The 22,531-nt window shown below is 44.6% G+C and overlaps 1 protein-coding gene across 3 annotated transcripts in view; it reads left to right on the top strand.

Annotated features, from left to right (window-relative positions):
* SLC30A10 (solute carrier family 30 member 10) overlaps positions 1-22,531 on the top strand; it is a 49,806-nt gene that overhangs the window by 13,620 nt on the left and 13,655 nt on the right. The window contains exons 1-2 of one of the 3 annotated variants that reach the window (XM_008268414.5): positions 13,630-18,189; positions 18,848-18,925. In XM_008268414.5, coding sequence (XP_008266636.3) covers positions 17,556-18,189; positions 18,848-18,925 — 712 coding nt within the window. In that variant the 5' untranslated portion in view covers positions 13,630-17,555. Of the gene's footprint in view, positions 1-13,629; positions 18,190-18,401; positions 18,698-18,847; positions 18,926-22,531 lie in introns of those variants that run through there. The other 2 variants (XM_070054953.2, XM_051820584.3) reach the window with 2 other exon arrangements.

The raw sequence follows: 22,531 nt of genomic DNA, 5'->3' as shown, positions 1-22,531 counted from the left end.
CTCACCTCTCTCAGTTGGATAATCTCACTCAAAAGGCATTTTCCAACCAAACCAAAGATCTCCCCCAGGCCTGGACTCAAACTGTTATTGTCCTGTCTCAGTCCCTCTCAGGATGTCCCATCCTCCTTGTGCCTGTCCTTAGAGTTCTGATTGGGTTTCTTAACCTTTTTATTCAGGGAATGGGAAACCTCTGTCCAACAATAAAGTTTTAATTTGCATCTCATCTAATAATACTGTAAATATTCTATGCTAGTATTCCTGAGCCTCTCCTCTCGAGTATTTCCAAATTTTATAAACACTTCATATGGCTGTTCCTTCACACAGCGGTTCTATCTTCCAGTTACTGTGAAACAGCCACCTCAAACGTAATGCATAAAGCAATAATCATTTGTTATACTGAGAGATCCTGTGGGTTAGAACTTGGAAAGGCCACAGTGGGAAGAGCGAATTTCCTTCCATGATGTCTGAGGCTTCTGCCAAGAAGACTCAGAGGCTGGGGTGACTTGATGACTGGGGTTGACTTGATGGCCCAGGTGATTTCATGACTGGGAGTGATTTGGTGGCCAGTGGCTGCAGTCACTTGAAGGCTCATTTACTCACATATCTGGCACTTGGCTGGAAGGTCTCACCATCCTAGGACTGCTGACCAGATCACTACATGACCTCTCTGTAAGGCTTGTATGTGATTCACATACATGATCTCATACTAGTGTAGCCGCAGGGCATCACATATGAGTGAGTGAGTCTTCCATCATTGCCTTTCCCGACTCAGCCTCAGAGTCCATGGGTTGCAAGTAAGTGACAAGATGGAAGGAATGTCAAGGCCAGAGGCCTCCCCTCCAGATGGAAGGAATGTCAAGGAATAGGAGCTATGGTAGTGGTTGTCTTAGAAAAACAATAACAAAAATCACCTGCACAGTTTGCCCTCTGGGCACCATATCACCTCACTTTCATATGCAAAACACACTTACTCGTCACCCATACTCTTAATATCCCATTCCACATGGCATCATCTCCATGTCCAGGATCTTGTCATTTTTCTTTAAAGATTTATTTCATTTATTTGAAAGGCAGAGTTACATAGAGAGAGGCAGAGACAGAGAGAGAGGTCTTCCATCCACTGGTGCACAACCCAAATGGATGCAATGGCTGGAGCGAGCTGGGCCAGTCCAAAGCTGGAGCCAGGAGTTTCTTCCAGGTCTCCCACATGAGTGCAGGGGCCCAAGCACTTGGGCCATCTTCCACTGCATTCCCAGGTGCATTAGCAGGGTTGGAAGTGGAGCAGCCAGGACTCCACATGGAATGCTGGCACTGCAGGTGGCAGCTTAACCCTCTACACCACAACACCTGCCCCCAGGATCGTGTCATTTTAACTGGGCCCTCAGGTGTAGTTCCTCATGTAAAGCTCCTTAAGTACCTTCCCAATGACTTGAGGATCTGTGAACTAAAGAAAAAAATGATCTTCCCTCCACACATCCAACATACAATGATGAGACAGGCATGGGATAACTACTCTATGCCACAATTATGTTTATTTTGGATAACATTCACAGCTTTAAGAAGATGACTTTTAACAGCTGCCTTAGTTTGGTTTCCTCCTGTACTGGGGGAGGTACATTCCAGATTCCTTTGGCCAGCTGAAACCTTTTTGCCTCTGAAAGCATTCTTGGGTTCCCAGTCCCTAATCTGATCTAACCTAATTCCCCTTTTGAGAGTATTTTGATAAATGTGCATTTCCTTTTCTTTTTTTGCATCTTTGTAGCTTCAGGAAAACTCGCTTTTCCTCTAGCTCTCATTTTCTTTGCACAGTAAGATCGAAGCATATAATAAAACCCAACATTAAAAACCCACATGCATGGCAGCACTGTGGTGTAGTAGGTTAAGCATCTGCCTGCAGTGCAGGCATCCCTATGGGTGCAGGTTCAAGTCCCGATTGCTTCACTTCTGATTCAGCTCCCTGCTGGTGGCCTTGGAAAGCAGTGGAAGATGCACCTTTGCATTCATGGAGACCCAGAGGAAACTCTTGGCTCCTGGCTTTGGATCGGCCCAGCTCTGGCTGTTGTGACCATTTGGAGAGTGAACCAGTGGATGGAAGACCTCTCCCTCTGTCTCTCCCTCTCTCTGTCTATAACTGCCTCTCAACTAAATAAATCTTAAAAAAAATCACATGAAGAGGTGAGCCAAGTAGTTAAGATGCTAGGTAAGATATCCACATCCCACATGGGAGTACTTGAATTCAATTCTTAGCTCCATCTCCTAACTCCAGCTTCCTGCTAATGCAGATTGTGGGAAGCAGCAGGTGATGGTTCAAGTAATGGTGTCCCTGCCATCTATGCAGAAGAGAATTGGATTGAATTCCCAGCTCTAGGCTTTGGCCTGGTCCAGTTCCAGCAATTGTAGGTATTTGGAGAGTACTAGTAGATGGGAACTCTCTCTCTCTTCTTTCTGTGTTTCTTTATGGATCTCTGCCTCTCAAATTAAATAAATAACCAGAAACAACTCCTGTTACACAAAGGCCTGTTAAAATAGCTCTTTTTCTGTAGGCAGTAAGCTGCTGTGTCTCCTGCTGGGGTCAAAATAGTGCCTGGTTCACCCTTACAAGAGCATTTAAACCTGATAGCTCTTGCCATGGCGTCACTGAAAGCTCAATATCCATGTTACTTTGGCCTCTAGCTATTCATTTTTATCTTTCTCAAAGTTCCTGATAACTCAGCATTATGCTAGGGCTTGTGGGACTCATAATACCCCTTTCTTATGTTCCTAGGTTTGGATGCAAGGATAGATAAGGTATAGATGGCAGTTGAGCATTAAACTTCAACTTTCTTAAAGATATTGAAGGATATGGCTAGATGTGTAGTGGCAAAGAGTTTCCTAATAGCTCACCCCAGAAGTAAATTCACCCACCAAGTCCCAGATCTCCCTCCACAGGGCAGAGCCTACAGGTCTCTGTGGGATGGCAAATGTGAAAAAGAAATCCCAGGAGATGTTGGCAGAGCATGTTACACTGTTTCTCCCAAGTTTACTAATCAGAGAAGTGATCCCATCTCTGGGAAAAGTCAGGAAAGTGGCAGAAAAAGAAACCAAGAGTTCTGTTCCTGAGGAGGTGGCCTAGTGGAAATGTGAATCTTCGGTAATAGAGGGTCCTTTTAACACAAGCAAAACTGTGAGTGGGTAGTTCCAATGTGAACCATGTGGGCCACTTACCAGGGTGACCTATTTATCTCAATGGAAAGAAGCATGTTTGTTATGGAAGTTCTGAGTCAACAGAGCTAATCTGAAGTCACCAGATACTTATACTTTGGGCCACTCGCCCTTTCCCTTCCTATCTGAGTAGCAGACTTGGATATATGTACCCCACCCAAAGAGTCATAATGAAGAGCAAAAGTCCAGTATGGGAACTATATGGAGATACTACATAGACAGTGTTAAAAAAAATGGAATCAGCCAAAAGGCAGTTGAAAAAATACATGGGAAAGTAAAAAGTACCTCAGGAAAGAGAAGAAATTTTGAGATAAAATGATTAACATGAACTGCCAGAGTGCAGAGAGGAAAGAAACCAAAGATGACAAAACATTACAGAAATGAAACCCATAGGGAAAGAAGTGAGACATATAATATGCACTATTGAAAACAATCAATGATATTGAAAGCAGGCTGGTGAAATTGACCAAAGCATTTAAAGCAAAAAGAAAAAAAAAAACAACAAATAGTGGACTCACAGTATATACACAGTAGGTGTTTACTAAGGTAGAAGCAGATAAATGTGCCAGAAAAATAATTAAAGACATAATAGAAGATCTTGTCTGAATAAAATGAAGATAAAAGTCTGCATCAGAAGGGAAAATTGATATCAAACAATTAATATAGGTATTATGTAGAAGTTTCTGTCCCAAGGGTAAGGAAAGCATCCCAAAAGCAAACAGACAGAAGAAAACCTGTCCTCTACAAAGGTACAAGTATGAAGCCAGATTCTGATTTTCCCACGTATGATGCCAAGATATGATGAACAGATGTCTATACAGTCCTCAGAGAAAACATAAACTACAATCCTAAGTTCTTTTTTTTTTTTTTTTTTTTTGACAGGCAGAGTGGACAGTGAGAGAGAGAGACAGAGAGAAAGGTCTTCCTTTGCCGTTGGTTCACCCTCCAATGGCCGCCGCGGCTGGCACGCTGCGGCTGGCGCACTGCGCTGATCCGATGGCAGGAGCCAGGAGCCAGGTGCTTTTCCTGGTCTCCCATGGGGTGCAGGGCCCAAGCACCTGGGCCATCCTCCACTGCACTCCCTGGCCACAGCAGAGGGCTGGCCTGGAAGAGGGGCAACCGGGACAGAATCCGGCGCCCCAACCGGGACTAGAACCCGGTGTGCCGGCGCCGCTAGGAGGAGGATTAGCCTAGTGAGCCGCGGCGCCGGCCCAATCCTAAGTTCTTTTTTTTTTTTTTTTTTTTTTTTTTTTTTTTTTTTTGACAGGCAGAGTGGACAGTGAGAGAGAGACAGAGAGAGAAAGGTCTTCCTTTGCCGCTGGTTCACCCTCCAATGGCCGCCACTGCAGCCGGCGCACCGCGCTGATCCTGGCAGGAGCCAGGAGCCAGGTGCTTTTCCTGGTCTCCCATGGGGTGCAGGGCCCAAGCACCTGGGCCATCCTCCACTGCACTCCCTGGCCATAGCAGAGAGCTGGCCTGGAAGAGGGGCAACCGGGACAGAATCCGGCGCCCCAACCGGGACTAGAACCCGGTGTGCCGGCGCCGCAAGGTGGAGGATTAGCCTATTGAGCCACGGCGCCGGCTCCAATCCTAAGTTCTAAACTGCATTTTGTTTATTTATAAATGGCAATATGAAGACATTATCAAATATAGAATGGTGTTTTAAAAAGTTTGTGGAAGGCCGGCGCTGTGGCTCACTAGGCTAATCCTCTGCCTTGCGGTGCCGGCACACCGGGTTCTAGTCCCGGTCGGGGCACAGGATTCTGTCCCGGTTGCCCCTCTTCCAGGCCAGCTCTCTGCTGTGGCCAGGGAGTGCAGTAGAGGATGGCCCAAGTGCTTGGGCCCTGCACCCCATGGGAGACCAGGATAAGTACCTGGCTCCTGCCATGGGATCAGCGCGGTGCGCTGGCCACAGCACGCTGGCCGCGGCGGCCATTGGAGGGTGAACCAACGGCAAAGGAAGACCTTTCTCTCTGTTTCTCTCTCTCACTGTCCACTCTGCCTGTCAAAAAAAAAAAAAGTTTGTGGAAATTGAAATTAAAAATAAATTTATTATGGTGCAAAAACCTTTTGAATTCCACATATAGTTTTTTTCATATTACATGTTTCCCATAAACTTTTAAAGGTCCTTCCTATATACAGGTAAAACTCAGGAATCCTTGGAAAAAAGGACGAGATGAAATCCAGTCAACCAAACTGATTCAAAATGAACTAACTCATAGATATGAAAACCATGTGTGAAAATAGTTGGTGGTCACCAGGCTACTTAAATATAGAACTGTAGCTAAACCACTTTAATAACTATAGATATAGAATAGAACGTAAATATTTTAGATACTATTGAGAACATCTGAATTGAGGAATAAGCTTAAATCATCCCCACAAAATGATTTTAAAAACTCAACTCATGAACTAGTGGTGTCAAAAACCCAGTGGAAATGGAACTCTCATACTTTTTTTTTAATAAAATGAAGAAATAAAATAGTCTTTTCAGACTGAATAGTTGTTTATCTAGAAACTATCAGGAAATCTATGAAACAGATGTAAGAGCTAATAAATGAAGTTAGCAAGGCCATAGGATAGAAGGTTAATTAAAAAAAATCAATTATATTCTTACACATTGGCAGCAACACATTGAAAAATAAAAGAAACAAAATTTCATATACTTTTGATAGAGTATAAATATCATATTTTTATGTAAATCTGGTAATAGCTGTAAATGATTTTAAGTGATCATACTCTGACTCAGTACATCTAGAAACTTATCATACATATTCTAAAAACAGAGCACCAATATATGCACAAGGATGTTCCCTAGAGCAGTATTTATCCAAACATTCACAATAATGATGACAACAAGGAGAAAGCACACGTTTCTAAAAAGGAATATTAAATAGGCATCAGTGGACATGGGAGTTGCGTAAGTAAACGATGTGCATCTCCACTATGAAAAAGCATCAACTGGTAAACAGAATGAGGTAATCATATGAGAAATTATCAGAATAAAGATACTCGATTAATTCCAAAGAACCAATACTTGATGTTTTATAAGCATAGCAGAAGCTGTTGTAATTGTGCAAGTGTCAGAGTTGGCAGAATTGATAGTCCAAGCCAAGTTAAACTTCCTGAAGTTTCTGATATCATTTCACTCTTTCTAGCTGGAAAATTTGAGCAAGCTACTGACGTCTATGAACTTCAGTTTCCTCTAAAGCAAGAACACAGTCATAGTGACTTTTCTACTTGTTCTGAGTGTAACACCAGAAAAGTGAGCCTGTGTGAAGCCCACCATGAAGGACCACGTGTGGTTGTGCCTTGTGGGGCGTAGCTCCCTTTGGTTGGGAATGCCTCTGGTGGTCATGCCTTGTGAGTCCTAGCTACTTTTGGTCAGGAATGCCTCTGAAAATGCGGTGTGCCATCTATAGGGATGGACTATGTGAGCTGGGAATGCTGTTTTTAATGCTTTACATCATTTCCTCTGCATAAAAGCATTTGAGTTTCTCTGAGTTCTTTGCTTACATCAAGCTTTAAGAAGTGTAGCCATCAGAGATAGTGTTGTGGCATAGTGGGTAGAACTGCCACCTGTGATGCAGACATCCCATATGGGAGCCAGTTTGTGTCCTGACTGCTTCACTTGGAATCCAGCTCCCTGCTAATGGCCTAGGAAAACAGTGGCAGATGGCTCAAGTGTTTGAACCTCTGTCACCCACGTGGGAGACTGGGATGAAGCTCCCAGCTCCTTGCTTTGGCCTGGTACAGCACTGGCCTTTGTGGCCATCTGGCGAGTGAACAAGCAGATGGAAGATCTCTCCCTCTCTCTTTTTCTCTTTCAGTGAACAAGCAGATGGAAGATCTCTCTCTCACACACACACACAAACACACACATACACACACACACTCTCTCTCACCCCCCTCTCTCTCTGTAACTCCAACTGTTGTGGGGAGCAACTCGGACTAGACTGTTACTGGAATTAAGACTTATTCTATGCATCTGCTCTCCCACAATATGGCGCTGGGAGAGGAGTAAACAACTTCTACACAGCTGCCTCTTGCCAACTTGAGTGATGACCTGCAGGAGCTGATCCTGCTCCTGATTGGAGGAGAGCAGCGTACTCGGCGTGTGGGTAGCAGAGTTGGGATTGGTGGAAGAGGACTATAAAGGAGGAGAGAGACAACATGCACCAGGAACATCTATCTGAAGGAACACCTGAGCAGCCCCCGAGAGAGCCGGCCGGCGGTGTGCCGCTCCCCCGCGGAAGTGGGGAAAGTGGCAGGGGGAACCGCCCTTCCACGGAGGTGGAAGGGACGGTAGCCAACCCGGGAAGAACCAGCAGCAAACCCGGGATGGGCTGAGCAGACAAAAGAACAACGCAGGGTCCTGTGTCATTCCTCCGTGAAGAGGGGGAGCGACAAACTGTCAAATAAATCTTTTTTTTTTTTTTTTTTAAAGTGTAGTCATCTACCTAATTCCAATTCTGTGATATTCTGGAAAAGGTAAAATAATGGAGACAGTGAAAAAAGGAAAGATGAAGACAGAGCACAGAGATTTTTTTAGGGCAATAAGCTATTCTTCATGGTATTAAAATGATAGATAAATGTAATTATTCATTTGTCAAGACACACAGAATGTACAACACTGAAAGTGTACTCAATGTAAATTATGGACATGGGGTGACAGTGATGTGTCCATGTAGGTTTAATGATTATGGCAAATGTATCAGTCTGGTGACAGATGTCCATAGTGGAATTGGCTGGTGTGTGTGGGGAGTGGTTATGTGGGAACTTTGTACTTTCCACTCAGTTTTGCTGTGAACCTAAATATATCCTAAAAAAGGCAGTGGTGGGGGGCGGAGTGCAGCTGTGCATTGGCTTCTGTGGTCAGCCAGTTATTATACATATAGAGGCAGGCCAGGGTAGGCTTCAGAAACAGTTTGAAATGTTGGCCTTTTCCTCCTAGTTCTCCTTTTGACAGAGCCACCAGTGTAGGAAGCCTCTCTGATTTCAGGTCTCTTCCCTCTCCTTTGGCATACTAAGTTACAGCCATTCCAGGAGCTTTTCTTTTTCTTTCTTTTTTTTTTTTTAAAGATTTATTTATTTATTTGAAAGTCAGAGTTACACAGAGAGAGGAGAGGCAGAGAGAGAGAGAGAGACAGAGAGAGAGAGAGAGAGAAACCCCTAACTCTTTCACTCCCTAAATGCCTACAAGAACTGGAGTTGGGCTGGGGCCAAAGCCTGGAGCTAGGAATACAATCCGGATCTCCCACGTGGGTAACAGGAACCCAGTTTCTTGAGCCATCATTGTTGGCCCCCAGGGTCTGCATTGGCAGGAAGCCAGAGTCAGGAGTTGGAGCCAAGAATTGAACACAGCTCCCAACGATCCAATTCTTTTTTTTTTTTTTTTTTTTTTTTTGACAGGCAGAGTGGACAGTGAGAGAGAGAGAGAGAGATAGAAAGGTCTACGTTTTGCCGTTGGCTCACCCTCCAATGGCCGCCGCGGCCAGCACACCGCGCTGATCCGATGGCAGGAGCCAGGTGCTTTTCCTGGTCTCCCATGGGGTGCAGGGCCCAAGGACTTGGGCCATCCTCCACTGCACTCCCTGGCCACAGCAGAGAGCTGGCCTGGAAGAGGGGCAACCGGGACAGAATCCGGCGCCCCAACCAGGACTAGAACCCGGTGTGCCAGCGCCGCAAGGCGGAGGATTAGCCTAGTGAGCCGCGGCGCCGGCCGATCCAATTCTTTACCCTGCTTATGAGATTCTCAGTTGTCCATTTCTTGCTTACCTGAAGCGTCATCTACTTTGATTCCATCAACTCAAATTCCATTCTCTAGTCCTGGTGAATTTGCACCTCCTCATTTATATCACTTGCTATCACCTCCAGGACTTGGCTCATGCCATTCTCTCCTCCTGAAACACTCCATGCCCCACTGACTGCTCTGTGCCCACTCTCCTCATGCCATAGATTTCTATCACCACTTATTTAGGGAGGCCTTCCCTGACACCCAACCCTAGGCAAATGCTTCCTTTTTGTGGTCCTATCATACCCTCACATTCCCTGTCACAATGTCTCTCACTCCTTTCAGGGTAGTCAAGTGTTAGCATCCCTGCAGGAGAAAAGAGTCCATGTCTATCTCTTTCAGTGCTCTATCCAAGTTGATGTATAGTGGGTACTTGATACATGCCTAGTGAATGAACCATTGAATGAATGTCTATGAGACAATTTCTGAAATCTGCCTCCTCCTCTTCACTTTGTGCTAATGATGACATTGCACTGAGTCACCCACAATCCAGCCCAGCAGACAGCCTCAACTCTTCCTCTCCACCAATTCCAGTCTAGAACACCCATTGCATTTCTAAGCACTGTAACTTATACTCTATAATGTCCTCTGGTCTGCCCTCTTCTGTTCATTTTCAGATGGCCATTCCCATCTCTTGTCAGCATTGTTGTAAAGCTGCTTTTGCTGGTTGCCACCTTTTTAAAAAAATTTATCTGTTTATTTACTTATTTTAATTTTTAAAAGGTTTATTTATTTATTTGAAAGTCAGAGTTACACAGAGAGAGGACAGGCAGAGAAAGAGAGAGAGTCTTCCCTCTGATGGTTCACTCCCCAGTTGGCTGCAATGGCCAGAGCTGTGCCGATCCAAAGCCAGGAGTCAGGAGCTTCCTCCTGGTCTCCCACACAGGTGCAGGGGCCCAAGGACTTGGGCCATTTTCCATTGCTTTCCCAGGCCACAGCAGAGAGCTGGATTGGAAGTGGAGCAGCCGGGTCTCGAACTGGCACCTACACGGGATGCCAGTGCTTCAGGCCAGGGCGTTAACCTGCTGCCCCACAGCACCGGCCATTTATTTATTTATTTATTTATTTTAGGCAGAGTTATGGATAGAGAGAGGGAAAGAAAGAGAGAGGTCTTCCATCTGCTGGTTTGCTCCCCAAATAGCTGCAACGGCCAGGAGCCAGGAGCTTCTTCCGGTTTCCCTTGCGGGTGCAAGAGCTCAAGCACCTGGGCCATCCTCTACCACATACCCAGGCCATCAGTAGGGAGCAGGATCGGAACTCCAACCAGTGCCCCTAAGGGATGCCAGCACCGCAGGCAGATGTTTAACTTGGTACAGCACAGTGCCAGCCCCTGGTTGCCCTCTTTCTTCAGTTGTGTCCCCTCAGCTCATCCTTTGTGCTGGTGCCAGTCTCATCTTTCTTGAAACATAGATCCAATCAAGGCATTCCTATTATGATGATCCTTTTGTGGCTTCTCTTAAGTTCCAAAATCCTTAGAAAGGCATAGAAAGCCCTTCCAAGATGTGTGTGGCCCATGAGTGTTCATAAATGTTACACATATTCCAAAGCATTCAGCTCCTATTTATCATATCTTAACTATCACAGTAACTATCAAGATGAATAGAATCTACTTGTTTATCGTTCCCTCAAAGGGTCTGTGAACAAGAACACTGGCATTTACCTCTGTGTTCCCCAGTACCCAACACATAGCAGGTGCCCTCAAATACTTGTTGAATTGAACTCATCGAGGCAGGGGAGGAAGAAATAGGAAATTTGGTTTAACTTGCATGTATCTGCTCTTATTTATTCAGTGATAATGTTGGATGTCATTATATCATAGCATCATTTGAAGACAATGTGAACTGTACCTCTTCTTTACTCTCCACAGTAAACAGATGAAATATCAGGCTCATTCATTCTTTTAGTTTTTCCTTCTTCCAGACCTGATTATTGAATACCTGAGTGTGTCTAGCACAGTGTCAGGAGCTGAGAATATAATGGAAAGAGAGCTAAACCGAACAGTGACATCAGGTTGGTCATTCAGGTGCAGTGGTTAGGGAAGGCTTCAAGAGGGAGAATTATTCAAACATGGAGAACAGGGAAAACATTTCAAACTGAGGGAACAGCAAGGGCAACTACTGTCAGAGGGATGAGATAGACATATTTGAGAAACAGGCAGAAGACAGGTGGTGAGCAAGAGGGAAGGTGACAGACTTGAGCATGGAGAGGCAGGCTGACCCACTTTTAACTTATGGGCCAGTTGTGTTAGTTTTAGTTAATCTGTGTGTGACTAAAACTCCCAGAATATTAGTAACTTAAACATAATGGAATTTATTTTCTTTTGTGAAAACAGTGTTTGGAAGTAAGGCATCCTTGGGCTGGCATATGGCTTTTTTTAAAAATTTATTTGACAGGTAGATTTATAGATAGTGAGAGAGAGAGAGAGACAGCAAGAAAGGTCTTCCTTCTGTTGGTTCACTCCCCAAATGGCCACCACGGCCGGTGCTGTGCCGATCCAAAGCCAGGAGCCAGGTGCTTCCTCCTGGTCTCCCACGCCGGTGCAGGGCCCAAGCACTTGGACCATCCTCCACTGCCCTTCCAGGTCACAGCAGAGAGCTGGACTGGAAGAGGAGCAAGCGGGACTAGAATTCGGCGCTCATATGGGATGCTGGCGGAGGATTAACTTAGTGCGCCATGGCGCCGGCCCCTGGTATATGGCTTTAAGGTCATCAGGTTTTCCCTCATCAACCACCCCAAAGTGTTTTTTTGCCTACTCTAGAATGTGGTTCCTATCTTATTGTCTAAGATATCTGTTAGAGCTCCAGCCATCACATTTACATTCCAGGAAGCATGATGGAGAAGAAGGCAAAGCAGAGCATGTCTTCTCCACTTAAGGAAATCCCTGAAAGTATCCCATGGCATTTCCTTTTACAGCTTCTAGGCCTAAACTGAGTCAGATGGCTACAATGTATGCAAGAGAAGATAAGTGAAGACAGAAATTGTAATATTTAGTTGAGCAGAAAAAAAAAGTGAGGAGAATACTCAGTAATGTACTATACTAAAACTCAGTGTTCAGTTGCTAAAAGAAAAGAAAAAATGGATATAGGTAGTTTATGAAAAATCTGTGGTGCAACAAGGTAAGAGGTTTGGGTTTTGTGGAATAGGGGAGGGTTTTAAACAGAGAAGTTGCATGATCAGACATACATTTAAGTTTTACTTTTAAGATTTATCTGTTTGAAAAGCTGATGGCCCAAGTACTTGTGAGAGATCTGGCTGGAGTTCCTGACTCCTGGCTTTGGGCTGACCCAGCCACAGCTGTTAGGGACATTTGGGGAGTGAACCAGTGGATGGAAGAGCTCTCTTTCTCTCTCTTTCCCTTCTTTCAACATCACTCTGCTTTTCCCTGGGGACAGAGTATCTTCCTGGAAGGAAGCATGGAGCAGGTTTCAGGCAGTCTTCAACCTTAGCTGACATATTTCAGCTACTGGTGGCTACAAATGGAGCGCTTGCTTTCTAGGTCTGATGTAGATTGTGGGTCCCTGGCTTCCTGATTCTAATAATAGTGCCTTTTATTTGTCTAGGAGCTTGTGCCTTCATTATCTTATTTGATGTTTAAAATAATGACATATACTAAGTAGTATGAGTTTCTTATTCACATTTTACAGACTGGGAAATTAATAACTTTGTATAACAGATCGAGACTCTTATCTCCTCCAGACCTCCTGTCAACTCAACACAACCTCTCAATTTGTGAAGATAACATCTCCCTGAAACATAGCTACCCTAACTTTCTCTAGGCTTCTGCCTAATTAGTCCTCTGACTAATAGATAATAAGTTGCAATGAACGAAGAGGTATAGCAATGGTAACTGAGAGGTTTTGGATTGAGATTTGTAAAAGATTTTATATTAAATATCTTTTTATTTGTGAAATATTTTGATAATCAATAACTAATTAGTTCTAAGATAATTAAGCTTATTGGACTATCTGGATCAAAAGGGAAATACACGATCTTATTAGAAATAGGATGCTTATTTTTAAATAACTGTGAAAGGAATCCTACATTGTTACTCCCTAGAGGTCAATAATAGTTCTGGAAATGAAGTTAGAAGTTTATGGAAAGAGCCCCCACTTGTCAGTACTTGTATACTGAAGATAGGTCCTTTGCACATGGTCCTTCAGTTGACATTCACAAGCACTGTGTGTGGGAGTGATAGCTCTATCTCTAGAATATAGATGAGGACACAGAGGCTCAGAGAAGTTAAATGACTTGCCCACTTGCTAATCGCTGATAGAGCCAGAGTTGGATCTGTGTTGCTCCAAAACCTGTTTCCTGTTTTTTGTTAAGACTTGTTGAGCTTTCCTTAAGAAACTGGCACTAAGTTAATCGATTTACATACATTTTCTCATTGAAGTCTCATAACTACTCTAGAAGGTAGATACCATCATTATCCTTATTGCACAGTTGAGGAAAGAAAAGCCATAAGGAACTTGTCCCAGGTCACATGAGCACTGGTGAGCAGCAGAGCTTTAGTTTAGTCCACTTGTCTTACTCTAGAACTCAGATTAATAACTGCTATACCACTCTGCTTTCCATACTTTCCTAAAAAGACTGCAAAATTTAAAATCACAGAGGCTAGTATTTTCTCAACAAGCATGTTGGTACAGGAGGTATTTTATTCCTTCCACTTCTAGGTACAGTGCTAGGAGTAGACATACCCTTTGCACAAGAACAGATGGAACTGTAGAGAAGTCATGGAAGTATCTTTAGGGAAGGACACTTGGCAAGTTGATGGGCACAGCCCTAAATCACATCACAGCTGCTTCTTTCTCTGTCAGTGCTGCTATTTCTTTTATCCACACCTTGTTTAAGATGGTGTTGACTACTAGCTACTGTATATTGTCTTTTTTCTCATCTCTGGATTCTAGCATTAACAAAAAAGGATGTGAAGTCAAGAATCTCTTAAATTTAATGTGAAATATATAAAAAGTCTTCAAAAAAGTTGATAGGAAATGTATATTATGAACAAAATATGCAGGGACTTACAGTTTTTTTTGCACCAAAATAAACTTGTCATTTTACTCCATTTTTCCATTAACTTTTTGAAATGTCTTCATATTCTGAAAAATGTTGAGGAGCAAATGTATGCTTTTACAGCACAAAATGTACCTCTGTACAAACTGTTACAAATGTACATAAATGCCATATAAATTCACCAGTAAAGAACTGACTGTATACATGAGATTCTTCAGCTACTTCAGGATGGGTTTCCTTTTGTTCAAGTCATCTCAGTGTTTATGTGCTGCATTTTCCGGGCTGAGCTATAGGTGAGAAACCCCTAACTTCTGATGATGTATATAAAACTTGGAAGCTGTTGCTATTGGGAAAGAGCTTCCTTTTCTTCTAAGAATGTGGTGCTTTGGACAAGATGTCCATTCTCTTCCCTAAAAGGAATATTATCTCTTGTCATTAGAACCAAAACATGGAAACAAAAGCAGCTACTTTCTCAATTACTAAAACACAAAACAAAACAGCCCATAACCTTCTGGGTCAAATACCAGTGTACAAAGAATGTTTTAGTATCATAATCTCTGAATTTATGACTTGTAAAATATCAAGTTTGGCACCAATAAAAATGAGCTAAAAATCCCTTGTTTAGAACAAAAGCATTAAATATAATCAACTATCTCCTTGCTAATGTGCCTAGGGAAGCAGTGGCAGATGGCTCAAGTACTTGAGGGCTTGCCATTCATGTGGGAGACCTGGATAAAGATCCTGGCTCCTGGCTTCCACCTGGCCCAATATCTGGCTGTTGCAGTCACTGGGGAGTGAACCAACAGATGGAAGATATCTCTTTCTCTTTCTCGCTGTTGCTCTACGTTTCAAAGAATAATCTTAAGAAACATATTCGATTAAAGAAAGATAAAATTACTCTAATGTGGGGATAAAGAATATAAGGTGTAGGGTTTGATGCCTACATCATATGACATGTCTTTCACTTACTGATTGTATAATCTTGGGCAAATTTCTTTAAGTGGGTTTCAGGTTCTTTATCTATAAAATTATACTTATTTTTATAGGTTTATTGAAAGGATGAAATGAGATAATGCCTATAAAGCACTCAGCATAGGGCTAGGCCCAATAAGAGTTCAATTGACAAAAGCTATTGAAATGTCATAATTTTTATAAGATATGAAATGCAGCTTAAATTTCTGTCAGTCACTTAGAGCATATCTGTATCTGTATTTCTATTTACCTCAGTCATGCATTTTGTTGCCACCATCTGGCAATATTTATCCTTTCTTATAGTCAGGAGAACTCAGATACTTGCTGCTCCTCCCTGTACTTCCTTAGTGTCTGGCTTTCTAGTTCTATAGGCTGTACCCCCGAGGCAGTCATACAGTTCTTGTTATCTGCCTTTGGTTAGGACAAGGACTGGGCATTAGGCACCAGTGATATATTTTTGCTGATTTCAGGCTTTTGCTTTCATTTGTGAATGACAAAGAAACACAATTATCAAGGAATACTTTAGCCCCACTGGGAGAGTCTCAAAAGGTCTCCCTCTCTTACTTTGATTGCTTTGCTTGCTGTCATATGTTAAATGTTTCAGAAGTTCCTTAGTTTAGAGACAGCATGAGCCAGAACCTGGCGGGTGGGTACAGTATTCATGTATATCTCTTGTGTATTAGAGTGTGATCTGTGTTGTTCAGTAGTAGTGATTCGATTACAATGTGTTGTAGTACTAACAGTAATATAAATGGTAATACTAGCAGCTAGCATTGATGGTGCCAGGCATGGTTATAAGCACTTTCCACATATTAACTCACTTAATCCTCATTATATTATTATTATTTCCATTTTACAGTAGTGGAAGCAGGCCCAGGTGATCAAGGAACTTGCCCAATTCCAAAGAGTTTCAAAACTTTCATCCAGTCTCTATCTTCTTACTTCTTCTACATTATTATCATTCTTATATTAATTTTTAGAGAATACTTTAAATGATCACTTCTTCAAGTTCTCAGTGTAGGAGTTTTCCCTGGGGATGGAAAGGGAAAGTTTAATCAGCTCCCCTAGTATGGAGGCTCATCTGGTGTAAGGCAGGACCTGTGGATCACTGGTGCTTTAGCACAGATGTTCAGGGTCCTCAGAGGTTGTTAAAAGGGGTTCTGCTTTACAAGGCTCAGGCAACGAACAGGGCTAGAAATGGGAATATTCTGCTACTGGGTTCTGTGGCTTTTTTTGAGTGAGACATTTTATTCATTTCCAAGCCAAGAACAGATTGTGTGTGTGTGTGTGTGTGTGTGTGTGTGTGTGTGTTTAAGAATAGTTAAAGTTCAGGGGTTAGAGATGAGGGAGAGAGACTAGAAATGACCACATTAATCAGTTTAATCCCTGAGCCTCCAGATCGTTCAAAAATATTTGAGTATAAAACCTGCGAGGACTCCCCATCAGCGTCCTGAACCGACCCACAGCCAAAACTCCTCTTCAATGCGCTGGTCACCAGCTTCTTCCATTGTCCTGGAGCCAGTTCCCTTCTGGATAATTTTCACTTGGAACAAAGCCTTTGTCAACAGGAGAGTCTTTACTTGAAATAAACCTTCACGGAGGTCAGTCAAGTGGACCAAGAGGGTCAGGGCGTGCTGTCAGGGGCACAGTGGTGAGAGTAGAATATGCTGTCCAGTGGAGACCAAGACTTGTACACGGAGAGGGCCAGCCTGGCTGCTCTGGTGGCCAAGTGACTTGTAACTATTGCAGCCTTGGCATGCTGGGCTGGAGCGCCAGGCTCCCCAGTGTGACCCGCACTAAGGCTGGAAGACTGCCTGCAGTTCACATGCTGAATGAGCCCGGGAAGGTACAGATCCGGAAAAAGGGGAACCGGAAAGATGCTGTGCCTCGAGGGGACAATGGAACCAGTCCACCAGTCTGGGAGGAAGCGGAGAGGATGCACTTGCTTTGCCACGGGTGGCAGTGGAGCGCAGGCTCCGAGCGAGGGATGAGCTAATGTACACGATGACAAGCAGGAAGCTCCTGTAGGGGCAGGGTTGGCCCTTTGGTGCTTTGGGGCGGTGCGCCGGGTTAATAGGAGATAGGCACGGTAGCCAGTGTGAAGGTGTCCACGTCCGCCACAGCGAGCACACCCACGGCCGTCAGGGGTGCTGGTCATTGCGCGGGGTCATTAAGGGAACGCCCTGCGCTCGTGGCTGCATGCAGGCGGCTCTACAAGCATTGCAAGACACCCAGACTCGCCCCTGGGCCTTGCAGCTCGCCGACCGAGGGACATTGGCCCTTGGCCACCTGCCAAGTCAGGCCGGGGCCACGGGGTAGAGGAAGGGCCGCGGAGGTGGCGCGAGGGTGCCTCAGATACCACCACAGCCGCGGCCGCTCCCTTAGACTTTGGCCTAGCGGAGACTGGGGGCGCTCTGCCTCCGCCTCATAAAAAGCGCAGGGCAGGGCCGTCGCGCCAAGCCGGGGAGGCGGTGCCGGGTCCCTCGAGTACGCGCCAGCCCGCGCCCCAACCTGTTGCTGCGGCTGCGGCTGCGCTGCGGGCGCGCCCGGGTCCCGCTGGCCGACTGCCGCCGCGATGGGCCGCTACTCTGGCAAGACGTGCCGGCTGCTCTTTATGCTCGTGCTCACCGTGGGCTTCTTTGTGGCCGAGCTGGTGTCGGGCTACCTGGGCAACTCCATCGCGTTGCTGTCCGACTCCTTCAACATGCTCTCCGACTTGATCTCGCTGTGTGTGGGCCTGGGCTCCGGCTACATCGCCCGGCGCCAGCGCCGGGGCCTCGGCGCCACTTACGGCTACGCGCGCGCCGAGGTGGTGGGCGCGCTGAGCAACGCCGTCTTCCTCACCGCGCTCTGCTTCACCATCTTCGTGGAGGCCGTGCTGCGCCTCGCCCGGCCCGAGCGTATCGATGACCCAAAGCTGGTGCTCATCGTCGGCGCCCTGGGACTGGCGGTCAACGTGGTGGGGCTGCTCATCTTCCAGGACTGCGCCTCCTGGTTCGCCTGCTGCGTCAGGAGGCGCCGGGGCCGCCCGCGGCCGCCGCTGGCCGAGGGTGTCACTCGCGATGCTTTAGAGGGGCCCCAGGGCGCCGAGGGCCCGCGACATGCGGCGACCCCAACAGCCCCCAGCTTGGACTCGGCTCTGACTCTCCGGGGGACCTCGGTCGATAGGAAGCAGGAGAAAGGGTCGACCGTGTTCTCCAACGTAGCAGGTGCCTTTCGGCTGCATCCTTGGGACCGCTATCCCCTTGCCTCCTCCCTCCTCCCACAGCCTGGTCCATTCCTCTTCACTCCACGCCCTTTCTCCCCAGCTCGCCCCCGCCCATATCACCCCCGCCCCGGCCGTGCCCCGTGTGGTTTTTTTTTTTCCCCCATCTATTTCTTTTGCAAGATGCTTTCCTTTTTTTCCGGCTAACTGAACCTATTTCTTACGATTTTTCTTTTTTCCCTCCTCATTCCCCAGCTCCCTCAGGCTCTGTCCCTTCCTGTCTCTCTGTGTGGCATTGATTTTCTTTGAGCGCAGCCTTATTGGGCAACAGAGAGCAGCCGCTAGCCTCCCCTGCCCCCCACTTATTAGTTGCTCTCTGGACTTTTGCTTCTCTCCCTCCCCCATCCCCATCCTCTGTAGCCTTGGGTTTGACCGGTTTTGAGGGTGAGGTTGGACTCCCATTTGCCTTTCTGATGTTCTGATTTGAAAGGAAGTGTGAATGGAGTTCAAAGGTGGGTCTCTGGGCTTGGGGAGTTTGTGCGCAGGGTAAGGCTCCCCATTAACTAGGAGGCATTTAAAATAACCGAACTGCATCTTGAGTTCATTGGTTCTTTTTGTTTGTAGAACTTATACACAACACAAGGTTTCTTCTTTGAATGCAGGTGATTGCCTGAATACCCAGAATGAGCCTGAGGAGACTGTGAAAAAGGAAAAAAAGTCCGAAGCCCTGAATATCAGAGGTAGGATTCACTTTGGGCCAACTTGACATGCTGTTCAGTGGTCCTTGTGCAGTGCTGGAGTCTTAGTTTTTTTTTTTTTTTCTCTGCAAAAGGCAATGGTGGGTTTGAAAGCAGGCCAGTTACATGCACAGACTATGGCCTTAGTCTCTTGCCTAATCACTGTATTGATTCAGGAGAAACTAACTGGTAATGATTTATCTTTGCTCCACGTAGACCTACGCTCACCCTGCGGGCACCAGAGACCACATATCAGTACTGGGTTACTACTTTACTTGATTTTGTGCAAACACAGTTTTGCAAACATTCAGTGCAGCCTATTTTAATTGAGTGTGAGTTTGATAAAGGTGGGAAAAGTATAGGTGGGCTGCTGCCCAAAGTTCTGCCCTTTGTGGGCAACTGCTTTAGAAAGCAGATCGCCCAGTCTGCAGAAGAAAAACCTGGTGAGAACTCCTGTGAACAAAAATCATTTCTTGATTTTCAAGAAATACTGTTTCTCTTATTTTAATGGGAATAAAGAAAAAAAGAGCTTTAAGAAGCATACTCCATATTCTAATGTAAATACAGTGAAAAACACAATCCAAAATTTTCATCAGTGTGTTTTGTAGATGCAAGCATGAACATATAAAAAATTTAACAGAGCATCAGGGAGACAGTTAGCTCTTTTAATTTCAGTATAAACATAAATAGATGAATAGTAATCCCGACATAACTTGGAAATAAGTCCTCTTTGATGAAACGTTTCTTTATAATTCTTGTTTTTTTTTTTTTTCCATTTAGAAAGCTCTCATTTTTTAAAATAACCACTTATATATGCCAGGTTATTTAGTCAACAAATTCAACACCATTGATGATTTTTTTTTAAGTACTGGGATATTTATCAATTTTTAACTCATATCAAATGACTAATTCATATTATATGCCAGATTTTTTTGTTTTGTTTTTGGTTTTGCTTGTTTTTTGTCTAAGCTCAGTGTAGGCCAAGTGCAGAGGTTTCCTGACTTTGCAAAGCTACCTTGTGTGGACTGTGAGTAATCAGGTGACTAGGTTGTCTACTGAGTGGTGATCTTTGTCTTGCAAATAATCTGCTTGATTTATCTTTATGAATCACAGATGTGGTCACATCAGAGTCTGTTCAGAAACCTTTACTGCATCCAGAATAAGGTTTAAACACTGCAGGCAATCCAGGGTGGATGCTCTGGTGCCAATCCTCCCTTCTAGACATTTCTGCCCTTCTATTCACCCCTTCACTGCCTTATCTCACCCCCCCCCCCGGCCCTTCATCATTTTCTAATCCACACCCCTACCCCTGCCTTTTAGTGCTCGGGTAGAGTGGGGCTAGAAGTGCTTATTTAAAGTTTTATTTATTTGTTTAGTTAGTTGAGAGACAGAGAAACAGAGAAAGAAAGGCAGATACAGAGAGCTCCCATCTGCTGGTTTACTCCTCAGATGTCAGGAGCTGGGAACTTAATCCAGGTGTCCCATGTGGGTGGCAGGAACCCAAGTACTTGAGCCATCACCTGCTGCTTCCCAGTATATACATTAGCAGGAAGCTGGAATCAAGAGTAGAGCCAGGACTCAAACTCTGACACTGATATGAGTTGTGGGCATTTCAAGTGGCATCTTAACTGCTAAGCCAAACACCTGTCCTGGTAAGAAGTACTTACACTCCATAATCAGGCAGATCTGGTGAGAATTCTGTCTTTGCCTTTTACTATCTGGATGATGATCTCTTTGAACTTCATCGTTCTCACCTATATAATGGAGATATATTAGTACCAACATCACTGTGTTGCAGTGAGGGATTGAAAGGGTTCTTGAAGCAGAGCAGAAAACCCACTCAACACATGGGTGCCCATTATTACCATCATCACCTCCCAATCAATCCTTAGAAGATTTTCAGACACTGTTTCACATACTCCTAGGAACTAGCCACTGAAGGAGATGAGGCAGATAGTACTGTGAGCCCCGTTTCACCGATGACAATCTTGCTGCTCAGAGAAGCTGACTTTCACAAGGCCCATTGCTCATAGAAACAGTGCCAGGTTCTGAGATTCCAGCTTCAGTGCCCCAGTCCCCTGTGCTTGACAGGTAGAACCTCCATTTGCAGCCCCTCGAGTCCTCTCTGCTGGAGCATCTTCTCCTGTGACTGCTGCTTGAAATCTGTCTCCCGTTCAGAGTTCTGCCCAAACTTCCCATCTCTCAGGAAGCCTTCGCTGAGATTACTTATCATAGAGGACACTTTTTCTCCTCCAGAAAGTTATTGATGCATTTATCTCAGAATCTGGGACTGTGCTCCCCAGGGGCAATGATCTTGCCTTCTTCATCTTTGTACAGGAGGTGAGAAAACACATCACATCATCAAATCTCAAGAATTTAGGGTTATCCTGTGGTTAAGAATCTGGGTAAGATACCCACATCTCATATCAAAGAGCTTGGGTTTGATACCCGACTCCAAGTCCTGATTCCAGTTTCCTGCTCGTGTAGACCCTGGGAGGCAACAGTGATGGCTCAAGTTTCTGCCACCCAAATGGGAGACCTGGATTGAGTTTCTGACTCCTGGTATCATCCCCAACCACTGTGAACCTTTGGAGATTAGACCCAACATATAACTATCTAACTATCTACCATCTAACTGTCTCTTCATTTCTCTCTCTGCCTTAAAACAACAACAACAACAACAACAACAAAACTTAATGGGCTGATGCTTTCAATGGTTTTTCAAACTAAATGTCATGACAGTTTTACTACAATCAACTTAATAAAGTAAGATCAGCATTTAGAAAATTCAGTTGAATGAAATAGAATGGTCAATAATAATAATTCATATGTAGGAGCAGGTTTTGCTTTCTCATGAATCATTTGTTTTCATTTGCATGCTGGGATGCAAAGCTAAATTCTTAATGTGGATTAAGGGGAGAGCAAGTTTGAAAGCTACTATTTACTCACCTCTTTGGGGTGGGTAGTACTTCTCACAAGGAAAACCCGAAATTGGAATTTAGGATTTATATGAGGCAAGATGCACAGTGCTTCTCTAGGCAGACTTCCCAGACTTCTATCCCCACTCTTAATACTTTATAGCTGTGTGATCTGGGACAAATTACTTAGGTGTTCTGTGCCTCAGTTTCTTCATTTGTAAAATGGAGAGAGTAACCATTTCATGAAGTCCTTAAGAAGAATTAACACATAAATAAGCTCAAAACAATGCCTGGTGCATACATGTTGGCTAGTATTATAACTATTATTATTATTAGATCAAAAAATGAGTTACTCTATGTCATACAAATTATGACTTGACCAGACAATACTGTCTTATTGAGAGCCTATGTTGTGTGCCTCCAGTGCTATAAAACAAGGAAATACAGAGTATGATCCTGACCCTCATGTTACTTTTTTTATCAGTGGAGGAAAGGAGGCTAACATGCATGCAATGGGATAACAGACTGTCTCAGGTTGTGAAAATGCTGTCAAGGGTTTGTAGGCAAAATGAGATTTTCCTGTCTGTATGGTAGCATTTTGTGATGTCCTGAAGAAAGTGAATTCTTGCTGCAGGAACAAGATGTGTAGGACCACTTTGGGGAAAATTTTGTTTCCTCCCTCTGACTCAGG

This window comes from Oryctolagus cuniculus, chromosome 13 (assembly GCF_051225735.1).
Source record: "Oryctolagus cuniculus isolate XC-2025 breed Fujian yellow rabbit chromosome 13, ASM5122573v1, whole genome shotgun sequence".
NCBI classification, from domain to species: Eukaryota; Metazoa; Chordata; class Mammalia; order Lagomorpha; family Leporidae; genus Oryctolagus; species Oryctolagus cuniculus.
The sequence above is the reverse complement of the archived record's forward strand: the minus strand, read 5'-3'. Positions and strand labels throughout refer to the sequence as shown.